At 51.5% G+C, this 16,461-nt stretch overlaps 1 protein-coding gene across 1 annotated transcript in view; it reads left to right on the top strand.

Moving 5' to 3' along the window:
- The first annotated feature begins 812 nt into the window (after positions 1–812).
- Positions 813–16,461, top strand: part of DNAH17 (dynein axonemal heavy chain 17) — a 115,242-nt gene continuing 99,593 nt past the window's right edge. Inside the window, exons 1-10 of the mRNA XM_049859135.1 lie at positions 813–1,157; positions 2,112–2,305; positions 3,076–3,268; positions 3,817–3,916; positions 4,366–4,451; positions 4,669–4,794; positions 5,868–6,020; positions 6,125–6,214; positions 8,634–8,801; positions 9,053–9,169. Of these exons, the coding sequence (XP_049715092.1) occupies positions 813–1,157; positions 2,112–2,305; positions 3,076–3,268; positions 3,817–3,916; positions 4,366–4,451; positions 4,669–4,794; positions 5,868–6,020; positions 6,125–6,214; positions 8,634–8,801; positions 9,053–9,169 (1,572 nt within the window). The remainder of the gene's footprint in view (positions 1,158–2,111; positions 2,306–3,075; positions 3,269–3,816; positions 3,917–4,365; positions 4,452–4,668; positions 4,795–5,867; positions 6,021–6,124; positions 6,215–8,633; positions 8,802–9,052; positions 9,170–16,461) is intronic.

Below are 16,461 nucleotides of genomic sequence, written 5' to 3'. Positions count from 1 at the left end.
TGCATTCTATAGCCATCTCAAAAGGAAAGTTTTGGTCAAAGCAGGGATTTGGGAGGCCCTTCTGGCATCTTCTGTAGGTTCAGGCACTTGGCGCCATAGACTTGCCAGGTCTGGAGTGGAAGAAAGCCTCTGAGACTCAGCTTCCGGGACTGTCCCTCCCCGTCACCCAAATCCCACAGGTCCCCAGAGGAGCTGAGCTGACCGAGGTTCCCCCACCATCTAGAAGCTGCATGTCCCTTGTTGTTATTTTATGCCGTCAACTCAATTCCAACTCACAGAGACCCTATAGGATGGAACAGAGTAGAGCTTTCTAGGCTATAATCTCTACAGGGGCAGATGGCTAGGTCTTTTCTCCTACGGAGCAGCAGATGGGTTCGAACCTCTGACCTTTGGGTTAGTAGCTGAGGGCTTAGCCATTTCACCACAAGGGCTCCTGCATGGATCCTAAACCACCTGAAAAACACAGCTGCAGTGGAATCAGCTCCAGCTCATGGTGACCCCATGTGTGTCAGAGCAGAACTGGTCCCTACAGGGTTTTTAATGGCTGAGTTTTCAGCAGATTGCCAGGCTTTTCTTCCAAGGCACCTCTAGGTAGACTCCTCCCTCCAACCTTTTGGTTAGCAGCCAAATGTGTTCACCGTTTGTACACCTGGGGATTCCCCATCCGCAGCTCAGAATAGTATATTCATGACGGACCCCTTTTCTCCTTTGGTTAGAGCTGAGCTTGCACACGGGACCAACGACCAGCGGGAAACCGAGGTGCCCAGGAACCGGTTTTGCATTTGTGTGTGCTCATCGAATACGACGTCAAGATGACGATTGTCTCGGACTCTCGAATAGAGTACTTGGAGCGAGTCGCCTCCATCGTCCTCAAGTTCAAGCCCGACAAGTGGAACAAGATGCTGGGAGCTGAAGAGAACGTGACCCTGTTCACGGAGTTCCTGGAGAAGCCCGACGTCTTGGTTCTGGTGATGACGCTCAACTCGGCTGGCATGATCATCCCCTGCCTGGGCTTCCCAGCCTCTCTCAAGTCCAAAGGTATCTACTTCATCAAGACGAAACCTGACAACATCACCAAGGACAACTACAAGTCCCGCCTGCTCTATGGGGACATCAGCCCCACGCCCGTGGAACAGCTGATTGCCACTGTGGAGGAGGTGGGTGCTGGCTGCACTGAGCCGGGCTGGGGTCCAGGGCTCGGGGAGCACCCTCTCTGTTTCTCCAGGGCTCTCACTGAAGGAGCGGAGCGCAGGAGCTCAGGGTGTGGTCCCTGTAGCTCCTGCGTCACCTGGGTGCTGGGTAGAGATGCCTGACCTACTGAGTCAGACTGCATTTCACAAGGCCCCCACGGGGTGGTCCCAGACACTCCGCCCCAGAGTGTGGTCATCCTTTACCTCATTTTTGATACCCTTAGAACCTCCCAAGCGTGATAGAAGTAGACCCTCGGTGGCACAAACAGTTAAACGCTCGGCTGCTAACCCAAAGGTTGGCTGTTCAAACCTAAATCAAGCCTAGCGATCTGCTTCCGAAAGGTCAAAGCCTTGAAAACCCTATGGAAACAGTTCTACTCTGCACATATGGGGTCACCGTGAATTGGAATTGGCTTGACAGTGACTAACAACAACTGTGCTGGGTGCAGTCGGCTACCTGTGCCTGGCATGGAGATAGGTTCTCCCAATTCTGAGACTTTGAGCAAAAAAGGGAAATGCATCTCTCTGCGGTCCTGTCTCCTCCCTGGGGTCATTCCTGGCTGACGCAGAGGGTGTGACACCTTTTGGGGAGTTAAGCCAGCCCTCTGTAAAACGGGGACACATGTCCCTGCCTTGAGCCAATGCAATAGGAAAGCAAACAGGAAGCAGGGGGCCACTTAGGAGCACAGGAGGCCCCACGCTGAAGCACCCAGGTGCTGCTACATCAGCCTTCAGCATGGAGCATGGCTATTGTTCACATGGTCATTGCCCAAGGAGCCAGGCTGCCATTGCTCGTATAAGCCCCCTAAGAAGGGCTCAGGTTTCAGGGCATCGAGGTCCTTGGACTCCCTGTGGGGCCAGTGCCCTGGGAGTGACCAGGTGGTGAAGGCCAGGCAGAACCAAGGTGGCACTTCCTTCCAGGTCCTCTACTCCCTGTTAAATCAAGCAGAGAACATGAGCGGGTGGCCCCGGGTGGTCTCTGAGGACATCGTGAAGCAAGTCCACAAGCTGAAGAATGAGATGTTTGTGATGGGGGGCAAGATCAAAGGGAAGACCCTTCTGCCTATCCCCGAGCACCTGGGCAGCCTGGACGGCACCTTGGAGTCCATGGAGAGGTAGGCTCTGCACTGAGACGTGTCTGCTCCCTGACTTCCGACAAGCAGAGTGTCTCTGCGTCCCGAGGCTGATGGGATATAAGAGGGCCAGCCTGTCCCGGGGTGGAGCTGAGGCCAAGGTCAGGACACAGATGTGTGAGAGGAGGGGGATCAGGAGCCCCTGGTTCCAGCTCAGCCGGGGAAGAGGATGCCAGGCTTTAGGATGTGTCCTGAGGGGAGGAGAGTGTGTGGAAGGCTCTCCAGCAGGCAGAAAAGCCTTGGAGGCTGTGGGTCTACATAGAGGCTGTGGCGTCCCAGAGGCCCCATAAGAAGCTCGGAGGACGCCCCCCCGGGGTCTGCCTGGCCACAATTTGCCATTGCTGTGGTGTGAGGGTCTTGGAACTGTCAGTGGTGTGATGACTCGCTCCGCTTACCCTCTCTGAGGGTGACTGGTCCTGGGGGCCCAGGGTAGGGCAAGTCCTTCACACATCCTCCCTAGGCCCCAAACACGTACCCTGGGGTGACCTGGATAGGAACCACCAGGAGGGCTCATCTTGAGCACACTTTTCCTCTCTCTGGAGGCACCAGCATCTCCGACTACCCAGCAGGCCTGCCTAGGGCCCGTCTAGCTGGAGGAAGCCAGGGAGGGAGGACAGGCTCCATGCTGCGGGTAGTTGGTTGTGGTCATTTGGCTGAAGGCCAGTGGGAGTGGAAGGGACACCCGCCCAGAGGTCGCAAGCTCTGCACACACCTGAGCTATGGAGTGTCTCCTCCAGCCTGGTGACTGGTAGGACGCCCCGCGCCCTGGATGACTCACTGCTGCATGCCATCGAGACCATCATCATTGACTGGTCCCACCAGATCAGGGACGTGCTGAGCAAGGACTCGGCCCAGGCCCTGCTGGACGGGCTGCACCCACTGCCCCGGGTCGAGTTTGAGTTCTGGGATGCCCGGCTGGCAAACCTTAACTGCATCCACGAACAGGTAACACACCCGCTCCACGTGACAGCTGAAGGTCTCGGCAGGCAGCTCACTGGCAGGCAGCCACATGCCAGGCACAGCTGGTGGCTTTGGGCAAGCTCTTAACCTCTCTGAGCTGGCCTGGGGGACCAGGGTGATGGTTGGTGTTGTTAGCTGCCCCGACTCAAGGCGACCCCACGCACAGCGGAATGAAACGCTGCCCAGACTCACGCCGCTCCCGTGATCGGTTGTGGATCGGGCCATTGTAATCCGTGGGCCTTTCTTCCTAACCTGACTTAGCCTGAGAGCTCTGCTGAAACCTGTTCAGCATCCTAGCAACTCCCGCGCCTCCGCTGACAGACGGGTGGGGCTGCGCACGTGGTGCACTGGCCGGGAATTGAACCCTGGTCTCCTGCATGGAAGGCAAGGATCCTACCACTGAACCATCACTGCCCCTGGGGCCTGGGATAGCCTGTGTAATGTCCTCAGCCCCACTCCAGCCACAGGGCCAAACTGCCCCGTCTCAGGTTCTGTGGCTTTTTGTTGAAAGGCTGATCTTCTTTTCTTCTCAGCTCAACAGACCCAAAGTGAACAAAATAGTTGAGATCCTAGAAAAGGCCAAAAGTTGCTACTGGCCAGCCCTGCAAAATGTCTATATGAACGTCACTGAAGGTGAGCCAGTGACCCTGCCCGAGGCTTCCCCATAAAATGCCTTGGAAGGTGGGCAGACTCGTCACCGCCCTATGGGGCCCATTCCTCGTCTGTGAGCACTTCCTCAGCCCCTCATCTTGAGCAAGACACCGTTTCTCAAAGAATCCAGAACCAATTGCCCTGGAGTCAATGCCGACTCATGGCGACCTCATGTGTGTCAGAGCGTAACTGCACCCCTGGGGTTTTCAATGGCTGAATTTTCATAAGTAGATTGCCAAGCCTTTCTTCCAAGACCCCTTTGAGTGGATTCGAACCTCCAACCTTTCAGTTAGCAGCTGAGTGCGTTAACCGGGCCTCTTCTAGAAGGTTCAGGTCTCATAAAGACAAAGAGAGCACCCATCGTCTTTTCAGATCTTGGGAGGTGGGGACAGACTTCTGTCCATCTTTTTACGAGCACTTGTCCTGGGCAGGGCTGAAGGAAGCCAACGACATCGTCCTGTATTTGAAACCTCTGCGAATCCTCTTGGAGGAAATGGAGCAGGCCGACTTCACAGCGGTATGTGGTGGGGAGGAGAGTGGGAGGGAGGAGAGTGGGGGAGCAGAGGGCTGGGGGCCCCTCACTGTGATCGGTGCTTGGGTCAGGGGGTGGCTTCTTCACTCCCCTTTCGGAATTCTCTCCTGGAGGCTGGGTAAGGGCCCCTGGGAGGGAGAACTGATCACTGCTACACGGTGTGAGCTGGCCCTCCCTGGCTGACCTGGCCTGTCTCCCCCAGCTCCCAACCTTCATTGCCAAGGTGATGTACACCATCTGCTTCATCTGGGCTACCTCCGAGCACTACAACACACCCTCCCGGATCATTGTCATCCTGCAGGAATTCTGCAACCAGATTATCGAGATGGTAGCGCCCTCCCCCCAGGGTCTCCCCCTGCCACATCTCCCCAGCAGCCTAAACACAGGCCACAGTTTGGCACAGGGATAGCCAGACCCTGAACTAAGGTTGAGCCCTCTGGAGGCTACCCGGGGCTTCCCCAAGACCTGAGCAGAGCCCGCCCCAACACCCCCAATAGGGAGAGGGGATAAAAGTAGGACAGAACCATCCTGGACTCTGCCTTAATAGTCCCTGAACGCCAAGGACTCGGGGTTTTTGTTCCCATGCTAAGCCATCTCACACCTCCCTCAAGACAGATTCTCTTCCCTTCTTCCTTTCTACAAGCATTAGCCACCGAAGTTTGAGTTGAAGTCTTGTACCTTCAACTGTCAGCATAAAGTCAAAATCAGGTGGCCATGTGGGAAGGGACCTGCAGCTGATAGCAGGATTATACTTCTCAGTTCCTAAAAAGATCCAGTTGCCTTTGAGTTGTCACTGACTCATGGCCACCCCATGCGTGTCAGAGCAGAGCTGTGCTCCACAGGGCTTTCAACGGCTGATTTTTCAGAAGTGGATCACCAGGCCTTTCTTCCAAGGCGCCTCTGGGTGGACTCAAACCTCTAACCTTTCTGTTAGCCAAGCATGTTAACTGTTTTCACCACCTATGGGCTCCTTCAGCCCCTAGAGGGCCCTAAACAGCTATGGCAAAAAGCCATTTCTGCGGGAGTCTTAGTACGGGGTCATGGAAGAAAGGCCTGGCAATTTTTTTCCTGTAAAGTTTACCGTTGAGGAAATGCTATGGAGCACAGTTCTACTCTATAACACTCAAGGTCACTGTGAGTCGAAACTGGCTTGATGCCAACGGTTTTAGTCTTTGGTTTAGCAGAGCGAGGGCTGGGGTTGCAGCACTGTGTCCTGAAAACACCCCAGGGGTTGGCAGGTGGGTAGGGACATGTATCCCAGGTACAGTTCATGGGCAGAAGCAGCACATCGTGGGGGCCCGAGGTCCACTGCTCTAATCGGCTAAGCAGCCTGCAGCTAGTGTGTGTGGGCATCACCCCAAACAGCTGGTTAGAACTTTGCCATGTCTCCCTTCTGCCCAGACGCGAGCTTATCTGAGCCCAGAAGAAGTGCTGAAAGGTTTACAGGGTGAGATCGAGGAGGTCCTGAATGGCATCTCTCTGTCAGTGAACGTGCTTAAGGAGCTTTACCAGACGTACGATTTTTGCTGCGCAAACATGAAGCTCTTCTTTAAGGTACCTCCTGACTAAGAGCAGCACCAAGGCCAGAGCAAGGTCAAGTTTACACCGTCCCCTAGTGGAAACAGCCACAGCAGAAGACCTTTCTCCTCTCCCCTCAGGACAACAAAGAGCCTGTGCTGTGGGAATTCCCTTCTTCTCTTGCATTCTCCAGAATGAATTCCTTCTTCCGTCGCGTCCAGACCATCGAGGTAAAAATGAAATTTGGTTAATCTGACCACTTCACAGGCTGCCTGATTTTAGAATAGGTGCCTCGTCTGACCTTCTTGTTGTTAGATGCCGTCGAGTGGCTCCTACTCACGGCAACCCCATGGACAACGGAACGAAACGTTGCCTGGTCCCGCACTATCTTCACAATCGTTGCTATGCTCAACTCCTTTGTTGCGGCCACTGTGTGTTTTGAGTGCCTTCCAACCTAGGGGGCTCATCTTTTAACATGGTGCTGGACACTATCCTGTTGTGGGCCCAAACATAGCAACAACTGTGAGGATGATGAAGGACCAGGCAGTGTTTCGTTCTATTGTACATAGAGGCTCGATGAGTCGGAATCGACTCAATTGCACCTAACAACAACAACATTCTACTGTGATCCATAGGCTTTTCACTGGCTAAGTTTTGGAAGTAGATCGCCAGGCCTTTCTTCCTGGTCTGTCTTAGTCTGGGAGCTCTGCTGAACCTGTCCACCATGGACCCTGCAGTATTTGAAGTACCGGTGGCATAGCTCCCAGCATCATTACAACACTGACAGATGGGTGGTGGACATCCATCCTAGCCTTCTTTAAAATAACCTCCCAGCGGAGGAAAAAAAAAAAAAAAACTCAGCCAAACACCTATGCCATGGGGAAAATGAGTCGCGGGACAGCCTCCTCCCTGCCCATAGCTGCTAGCCAAAACACAAGATGACCCAGTAATGGCTCCCACCTTTGTCTCCTCCTTCTGTCAACCAAGAGGTTAATGACAAATTAAACGAACATTCTCAGAAAGCCTGAGGCCTGCAGGAGACTGTGAGTGGGACAAAATTATTACACATGGAGATTTAAGACGGACCCCACGTGAGCACCGTTTGGGGACATGGTGTAGCACGAAGCAAATTAATGTTTTTGAAAACAATCCGAGACTATTTCCTCTGGGGAGGGGGCCTGAGGGGTCGAGCAAGGAAGTTTTGCAACCTGCTGTGTGGTTTTTTTTGTTTTTTTTTTTTACTTTGTGCACATATTACTCATACCAAAACCTAAAACTCATCGCCGTTGAGTTGATTCTGACTCATAGTGACCCTATAGGACAGAGTACAACTGCCCCATGGGGTTTCCAAGGAGCAGCTGGTGGATTTGAACTGCTGACCTTTTGGTCAGCAGCCAAGCCCTTACCCACTGCATAATGGGAGGGGATGTTTCCGGAGTCCTGAGCGTTGATTTGATGAAGGGCACCATTAGCAGTGGCTTGTGAAAGATCTGTCAGACTCTCAGCCAAACCCTCTGGGAGGCAGACGGGGAGGCCCGCTTAGGATCTGAGATCTAAATCACAAGGTGTTTATTATTGATGCACGAAGACTTCCGCCCCAGAACTTTTAGGGTCACATCAAGCTTCTGGCCAAGTAGCAGCGGTTCCTGCATTACGGATTGCAAATTGGGGTGAAGTTGCTGGGAAGCAGGGGTTTTGGGGAATGTAAACTGGGGCTTACTTAGAGGCACATTCTTGCCAGTGGAGGGGTGGGGCAAGAACCAGTCTTAATCCCCTGCTTCCCGCCACGTTCCTGACATGGAAATGATTCATGGGCTTCTCCCCTCCATCCTCTCTCTCTGTTCCAGAAGCAGCTTCAGAGGGCATTCATGCTAATAACAGGCCCCTGATCGTCACTTGGGCCGTCTTCCTCAATGACTTACTGTCTTCGGTTCACCCTTGCTGGGGTCAGAACTATATCAGTCCCTGAACTGTCCAGCTTGCTTATGTCACATAAACAAGCAAAGCAGAACTTAGGGGGAGAGAGTCTTCATGTACAAGGAGGATTGCCAGGGAAGGAGAGGGACTGGGGCTTTAGGGAGTACGCTCTGGCCATAAGATCAGCAGGCATCTCAAGAGTTAGGCAGAAACGGTTTTTCTTTTCAAGAGATGACAGTAAACAAGGCTTGAAATAGCCAGGTGTGGGGAAGTGGGACGAGAGGGTGGATAATCAATCAGAGAAGGTTCTAGGCTGAGCTCAGCCTATTCCCTGGAAGGGCCCTTAAGGAGAGGGAGTGTGTTGACTCTGACTGAGGTAGGCCAAAGTGCAGGGACTGGGGGGAAGAGAAACTTGACTGAAGTTTGGTGAAGAAATGTTTTGTTCCTGATTGATCAGTGGGGACAAGCAGTTCAACAAATCATTTATGAGGCAGAGTGGGAATTTGGAGGGTCTGTTTCTGGCCTTGTCCTAGGTGAACATGGGCACATCCGTGAGTCTAAGCTGAGTCCTGTGGAGAAGGGGGCTCTGCAGTAAGCCATTTTCTGGAACCCTAACGGAAACGGGGGCTTCTTAACCTTCTCTGTTTCCCAGGACCACAAGGCTCAGGTAGAATTCAACATGGCCGGTGATGAAGATGAATTGGCTAAGGGTGTCATTTTTATCTCCACCAGGATCTCTATAAAACAGCTATCGAGTTTCTGAAGTTGGAGAAAATTGAGCTCGGGGGAGTGAGAGGCAACCTCCTGGGGAACCTGGTGACCCAGATCTACGATGAGGTCTTTGAGCTGGTGAAGGTGTTTGCTGACTGCAAATACGACCCCCTGGACCCCGGGGATTTGGTAAGTTGGAGACCTTGGCTGTCTCACTGCGTAAATGCCTGAGAAAGTGAAAGACACACGGAAGGGGCGTGTGACAACCACCCAGCACTTTTTAAAGATGCCACGAAAACTTTGCACACAGCTGTCACCATGACGAACGAGCATGTCTGATGTGGATTTAAACCCCGAGGCCCCTCCACAGGGACTGCAGAGCTCGCGGTTGCCCTGCTTTGCACACTGATTACAAGGTTGACGTTTCCACTTACTTTTAGAGTTTTGATGAAGACTATGCTGACTTTCAGACCAAAATCCAAGATCTGGATAGGAGGCTGGCCACCATCTTCTGCCAAGGATTTGACGACTGTCCCTCGATTGAGTCCTGTACAAAGGTGTGTCTGGGTGGGGCCTCTCGCTGGACAGGCTGGGTGGACACAGCAGAGTTTACCCACCGTCCTCTTGTAATGGAGGCCCTGGATGGTGCAAATAGTTAAGTCCTTGACCACAACTAAAAGGTTGGCAGCTCAGACCCAGAGGAGCCTCAGAAGAAAGGTCTGGCCATCTGCTTCTGAAAGACCACAGCCTTGAAAACCCTATGGAGCAGTTCCACTGTGACACACATGGGGCCTTCATGAGTCAGAATCGGCAACTGGCTCGGTTTTCTTGGTCTACCCTCTCCTAAATGCTGCCCCTGGGGTGCTCTGTGGTCAACCTTCTGACCAGGCACATTAAAGCATTTGGTCCAGTTGTTCTGTCCTGGGACCCCGGCTGCCTTCTGCTCAGGCTGGCACCGCTCTTTCCTTCTTATTGTGTGAGGACATACAGTTACCCCCCAGGGCCAGTTTTATCTCCCTTATTTCCAGCTTTTTGGAGAACTCCACACTGAGTACTGGCAGCAGCGCTGAAAGCCTTAACAAGGTCAAAGTTTGCCTGTTCTCAGTAATTCCACTTGCAGCAGCTCATTTTACGCTAATCAGAGAAAGGCACAAAGAGCCACACACACAAAGAATCATCAAAGCGTTGTTTGAAATCCCGAATTCAGACTTGTGCGACCATTACCACTCTCCATCACCTTAAAATGAAACCCTGTACCCCAACCCCCCAGTCTAGGCAACCACTAATCTACTTTCTGTCTCTACGTTGTTGTATGCCATTGAGTCCATTCCAAATCATACTGACCCCATGTAACAGAGTAGAACTGCCCCATAGGATTTCCTAGGCTGAAACCCTGTGGAGCAGGTCACCAGGCCTTTTCTCCCGTGGAGCAGCTAGTGGGTTCGAACCACCGACCTTTCGGTTAGCAGCCGAGTGCTTCATCACTGAGCCACGAGGGCTCCTCTCTGTCTCTATAGATTTGCCTGTTCTCACATAGTGATTTTAAAATATTTGAATTTAGAATTTTTCAAATTAAGGAATTTCATAACGTTTAGAAATTGAGACTTTTCACACAGAAGTCCAGATTTGCACCTTCTCCAGAAGAAGCAGATCCAACCCCACTGGACACACGTTCCATCATGGCGGCAACTGGCTGAGGCAGAACTGCTGCTGTTCCCATGCCCAGAGCATAAGCGGCCCGGTTTGCCACCAAACCCAAAAAAACCCACTGCCGTCAAGTCAATTCTGACTCAGAGTAGACCTGCTCCATAGAGTTTCCAAGGAGCACCTGGCGGATTTGAACTGCTGACCTCTTGGTTAGCGGCTGTAGGACTTAACCACTGTGCCACCAGGATCTGCTTTTCCGGGCACTTTGCTAAGCACTACCTTATTTAATTCTCACAACAACCCGGGCTCTTTGCTCATCTTTTTTCTACATTATCCACCCCATTTTAATAGCTCAGATGGGTCAAGAAACCTACCCACAGTCACACAGCTAGCCAGCAAGCAGAGAAACCAGAACCCCAAATAGATCTGAGCTTGAGTGATTCCAAAGTCCCTGTTCCAAACCACTGGGACAGATGGGCTCCCATGACCTGAAGACCATCAGGTTGGCCCTGGGCAGCCCAGGGTGTTGGCCATTTTCCAGGAGATGTCAGGACTGTGACTCCTGGGGCTGAGCTGGGGCCCCAGGAAACCCCCAACCCTGAGCACAAAGATCTCTCCAATACAGATACCAGGATGTTCTTTTGCGTTTTAGATATGCTCTTTTAAAATGCGAATGTCTAAGTTTCTGAAGCTCTGCAAATGTAGTGATCAAATAAGTTTTGGCTTCAGTTGCCGCTCCGGACAAATATCGATGAATACAAATTAACACTTTACCTCCATGTTGTTCCCTTCCCCCACACTCTTCCTGCACTAGCTGTCCCACTCCCTCCTTACTTCCTTCAAGGCTCAGATCAAATGCCACCTCACCAGAGAGCCCTTCCTCCATCACCCTCCATCGTGCTACATCCTCCACCATCCTCCACCATTTCTTATCATTCTCTGTCATCCTCTATCATCTTCCATCATCCTCCTCCATCATCCTCTATCCTCTACCATCCTCCATCATCCTCCACCATCTTCCTCTACCATCCTCCTCCATCCTCCATCATCCTCCACCATCCTCCATCATCATCCACCAGCCTCCACCATCCTCCTTCATCCTCCACCATTCTCCTCCATCATCCTCTATCATCCTCCACCATCCTCCAGCATCCTCAAACATCCTCCACCATCTTCCTCCATCACCTTCTCTACCATCCTCCTCTATCCTCCACCACCCTCCACTATCCTCCATCATCATCCACCAGCCTCCACCATCCTCCTTCATCCTCCACCATTCTCCTCCATCATCCTCTACCATCTTCCTCCATCCTCCTCCATCCTCTACCATCCTCCATATCCTCTACCATCCTCCTCCATCCTCCACCAGCCTCCACTATCCTCCATCATCATCCACCAGCCTCCACCATCTTCCGTCATCCTCCAGCACCCTCCACCGTTCTCCTCTATCATCCTCTACCATCCTCCTCCATCCTCTACCATTCTCCTCCACCATCCTCTACAATCCTCTGCCATCCTCCATCATCCTCTACCATCTTCCTCCATCCTCCTCTGTCCTCCACCATCCTCCTCCATCCTCCACCATCCTCCATCATCATCCACCATCCTCCGTCATCCTCCATCCTCCATCACCATCTCCCATCCTCTATCATTGTCTGCCATCCCCCATCCTCCATTTTCCTCCATCCTCTACCATCCTCCTCCATCCTCCATCATCCTCTATCATTCTCCACCATCCTCCACCATCCTCTATCATCCTTCATTATCCACCAGCATTTTCCATCACCCTCCACCATCCTCCATCATCCTCTACCATTCTGCACTATCCTCCACCATCTTCCATCATCTTCCACCATCCTCATTATCCTACATCATTTTTCATTATCTTCCCTCATCCTCCGCCATCCTCATTATCCTACATCATTTTTCATTATCTTCCCTCATCCTCCATCATCCTCCATCATCTTCCTTCATCCCCCACCCTCCATCATCCCCTACCATCCTCCACCATCTTCCTTTATCACCCACCATCCTCCTCCATTCTTCACCATCATCTATCCCCCCATCATCTTCCATCCCCCTCCCTGATGCTGCTCTGTGTTTCTTCTTGGCATTTGGCCCTTCCTGGTATCCCACTGTGTATTGGTGTATTTATGTGTTCATTGTCTATCTTCCCAGCTAGAATATAATCTCCCTGAGGACAGGAGCTTGATTGGGGTTCACCTAGAGCTGTGCCTGGCATGTAATAGGTGCTTTTGTGCCTTTCCCATGAAACAGCTGGGTTCTAGCTGTGGGAGTTTAGTTATTACCAGGTGTTCTCCGGGGCAGCTTCACCCTTGGGTAGTCCTTCGTCTTCGTGGGGCTCCCGAACGGTGTTAGCCCAAAGCTTCAAGGGCCACCCAAGTGCAGAACAGTCTGAGCAGAGCTTTTGAGTTGGTCCTTTAATTTGGAAACACTGATTTCTCCCTGTGATTGGCCGGGAAGCGAACTCCTGCATGGATGGCAAGAATTCTACCATTGAACCACTACTGTCTCCGTGTATTCTAAAAGGGAGAGTCATTTTCTAAATTTTGTCTTTGTTTTTTTTTTTTTTATACTAGGTTAGTAACACAGTATGTTTAAAATTACAGAGAAAAACAAAAAGGAAAAAAGGGGTGGAAAATCACTCCTGTGAACCTTTTCCATGTCCATCTGCTCCTGCTTCTTTCCATGTTTCACGTTCTTGCCTTTTCAACTGACCTCGGGTCTAATTAGGACAATCCCCTCATTCCTTGTGAATTTCCAAGCTGTCTGGTGCTATTTCTCGCTGTCAGTCATTCACACGCAGCCAGGAAAGTTCTAGAACAATTTTCCACATGATCGCCTCCTGGCAGAAAAAAATTACCTTCCTTCCCAGGAGTCACAGGCCAAAAAATATGTAAAAATTAAAAGGGAAGTGGATGAAGAGACAAAAAAAAAGCCAGGAGGTCACCAACCAATAAGAACATTCTCTCCAACTGTCACACGCCAATTTTTTTAAAGAAGCTGGTGACCTGTGTGCCCCTGGCTCCCTGGCAGGTACGGTGGGGGAAGGAGATGGACTGGTGAGCAGTGTTAGAGTTGGCCTTTCTCCCCAACAATCAACAGCTGCTTCATGTGGCCTTTGGAGCCTAAGAACCCCACTTCCTATCTTGAAAGCAGGTTTTACCCTTTCCCAAAAAGGTCATTTTTACATGGAGTGGTGATATTTTTCAAGCCAAAACCCGGGGCATATCTGGAACTTACAGTCGCTGAAGCCAGGGGCTTCCCTCCAGCCAAAAGCTGTGACCTCGTTTTCCAAAGAAAACACAACGTAGGCCTGATTGACGTCTCGTTTGTATCCAGAGCCACTGCTGACCACCATCTACCAGGGTGGACAACTTTTGACTCAGCTAATGGGGACCCCTGGCAGTAGATGGGGGAGAGAGAGAGAGAGGCTGGGGTATTTGCCCTCCAGCTCTGGGGTACCTCAGGCTGGCTGCAACCCTTGACCCTTGACCTGACATCATAGCTCCTGTCAGGGGTCCACCCCACCCAGCCTCTCTCTCTCCAGGTTCCATAACGGCCCCTCCCTCACCCCTTCAGCCCAGCCCCAGGGGCCTGTGCTGCCCGCCCCCCAGGACTCCCTCCACCCCAGCCCTTCCTGTGCATTGGTCTCTTTTGAACCTCTCCTCATCACCTGATTCCCGCCAGGACCCTCGATGAAACACCTAGAAAAAAGACTTTACTCTCTTGTAGGCAGCCCTTTTTTTTTTTTTTTTTTTTTTTGGACAATTTCCAGTTTCTATCATCATACTTTTTTTTTTCTATCATACTTTAGCCTAGGAGGGCAATGCACTGCTGGCAAAGGTGCTCACACAGTCACTGTTTCCCAAACCGCGCGAGGACACCCTCCTGAAAGAACTCAGGTCCCAGGCGCTCCTGCTAATGCAGCTGCAGGTCAGCCTCTGCGCGTGGGAATGAGACACCCCAGCGTTCTGAGCACCCCTGCTGCTTGGCCACACTTGGACCCCCAATGTCACAGCCTATAAGGCCAGAGCCTAAGTCTTCAGGGCTCTTGTTCCTCGTCCATGCTTCCTACTCTCAGCCAGCCTCTGTGGACATTACCTGGGCTTAGTGTCCACCACCCTGCCACACACACACACACACACCTGGTTCCACCCAGAGCAACATAAGGCTAAAAGGCCTCTCCACGCTCACACACACCCAGCACATGGTGAGTTCAGTGATTTGGGACCCAGCATAGCATCGGATCATCCACCCTCTCTCTGGTCCTCCTCTCCTTCCCTGAATCAGTCTCCCAATTCTGTCATAACAAAATCCATAGACTGGGTGACTTAAAACAACAGAAATTTACTGCCTCACAGTTCTAGGAATCTGAGACAGGGCATCGGCTGTGCTGATTCCTTGTAAGCCTCTGAGGGAGGATCTGTTCCACGCCTCTCCCCCAGCTTCTGGTAGCTCCAGGCCTTCCTTGGCTTGCAGCTGCGTCTTCCCTCCGTGTGTCTCACTGTGTCTCTTCTCTTTTATAAGGACACCATTCATATTTGGTTAAGTGCTTGGCTGCTAACCAAAAGGTCGGCAGTTCTAACCCACTAGCATTTCCACAGGAGAAAAGACCTGGCGACCTGCTCCTGTATAGATTACAGCTAGGGAGCCCTATTGGGGGTTGGGGGCAGTTCTAGTCTGGCCTATAGGGTTGCTGTGAGAGGGAATTGAATCCATAGTACCCAACAACAACAACACCCTACTCATATTGGATGAGGAACCACCCTATTCCAGTATGACCTCGTGTCTTCCTAACTGATAACATCTTCAAACAAGGACCTGTCTGCAGGTACCAGGAGTTAGGACTTCAACACAAATTGGTCATGTTGTTGTTGTCAGGTGCCATCGAGTCAGTTCCGAAACCCTGCAGGGTCCTGCGTCATCCTCACAATCATTGTTATGCTTGAGCCCCTTATTGCAGCCACTGTGTCAATCCATCTTTCGGAAGGTCGTCCTCTTTTTTGCTGACCCTCTACTTTACCAAGCATGATGTCCTTCTCCAGGGACTGGTCCCTCCTGATAACATATCCAAAGGAGGTGATACGTAGCCTTACCATCCTTACTTCTAAGGAGCATCCTGGTTGTACTTCTTCTGAGACAGATTGTTCTTTTGGCAGTTTGTGGTATATTCAATATTCTTCGCGAACACCACAGTTCAATTCTTCTTCAGTCTTCCTAATTCATTGTCCAGCTACCACATGCAGATGAGGCGATTGAAGACACCATGGCTTGGGTCAGGCGTACCTTAGTCTTCAAGGTGACATCTTTATTCTTCAACACTTTAAAAGGTCTTCGGCACAATTCAATTCATAACATTCCCCTTCTCCCCTGGAGCGGTTTTTCAGAGCAAAACCAATTTCCTGATGGTTGCTTTTGTTCTTGGGCACGTCCTGAGGGTTGATGGAGTGCTTCCTAAGAGGAATAATTCTTGTGAATAAAACATTTCTCCATCTGGTTATCAGAGTAAACCCCAGAGATGTCAATGCCACAGTACTGCTGTTCGTATTTTTTTAATTGTCCAGCCTTTCCTTGCCCAAATCCTGATTTCTCCGGGGCCTGGAATACATTCTTTGCGATCGTGGACCTGTGGGTCTTTGCTAGTCTGGGCTGTTGGTTTATGAGCCAAGCAATATGGAACTCAGAATATGTGAGCCCAAAGACCACAGGGGCAGCCGCTTAATCAGTTGCTGCACAGAGATGTGTAGCCCCCTGGAGCTGCTGTGACAAAGTCCCCCAAGCTGTGTGGCTTAAAACAACAGAAATTGATTCTCTCACAGTTCTGGAGTCTAGGAGTCCTAATTCATTGTGTCAGTAGAGCCGTGCTCTCTCCAAAGGCTCTAGGGAAAGATTCTTGTCTCTTCCAGCTCCTGGTAACCCCCAGGTGGCCTTTGGCTTGTGGCCCACCAGTTGCTGTCAAGTCAATTCCAACTCATGGCGACCCCATGTGTGTCAGAGCAGAACTGTGCTTCACAGAGTTTTCAACGGCTGACTTTTTGGCAGTAGATAGCCAGTCCTTTGTTCTGAGGCACCCCTGGACAGACCTGAACCTCCAATCTTTGGGTCAGCAGCCAGGCACTTTAACTCCTAGCACCAACCAGAAGCTCCCTGGCTTGTGGCAGCATCTCTCCAGTCTCTG

Source organism: Elephas maximus, chromosome 19, assembly GCF_024166365.1.
Source record: "Elephas maximus indicus isolate mEleMax1 chromosome 19, mEleMax1 primary haplotype, whole genome shotgun sequence".
NCBI classification, from domain to species: Eukaryota; Metazoa; Chordata; class Mammalia; order Proboscidea; family Elephantidae; genus Elephas; species Elephas maximus.
The sequence above is the reverse complement of the archived record's forward strand: the minus strand, read 5'-3'. Positions and strand labels throughout refer to the sequence as shown.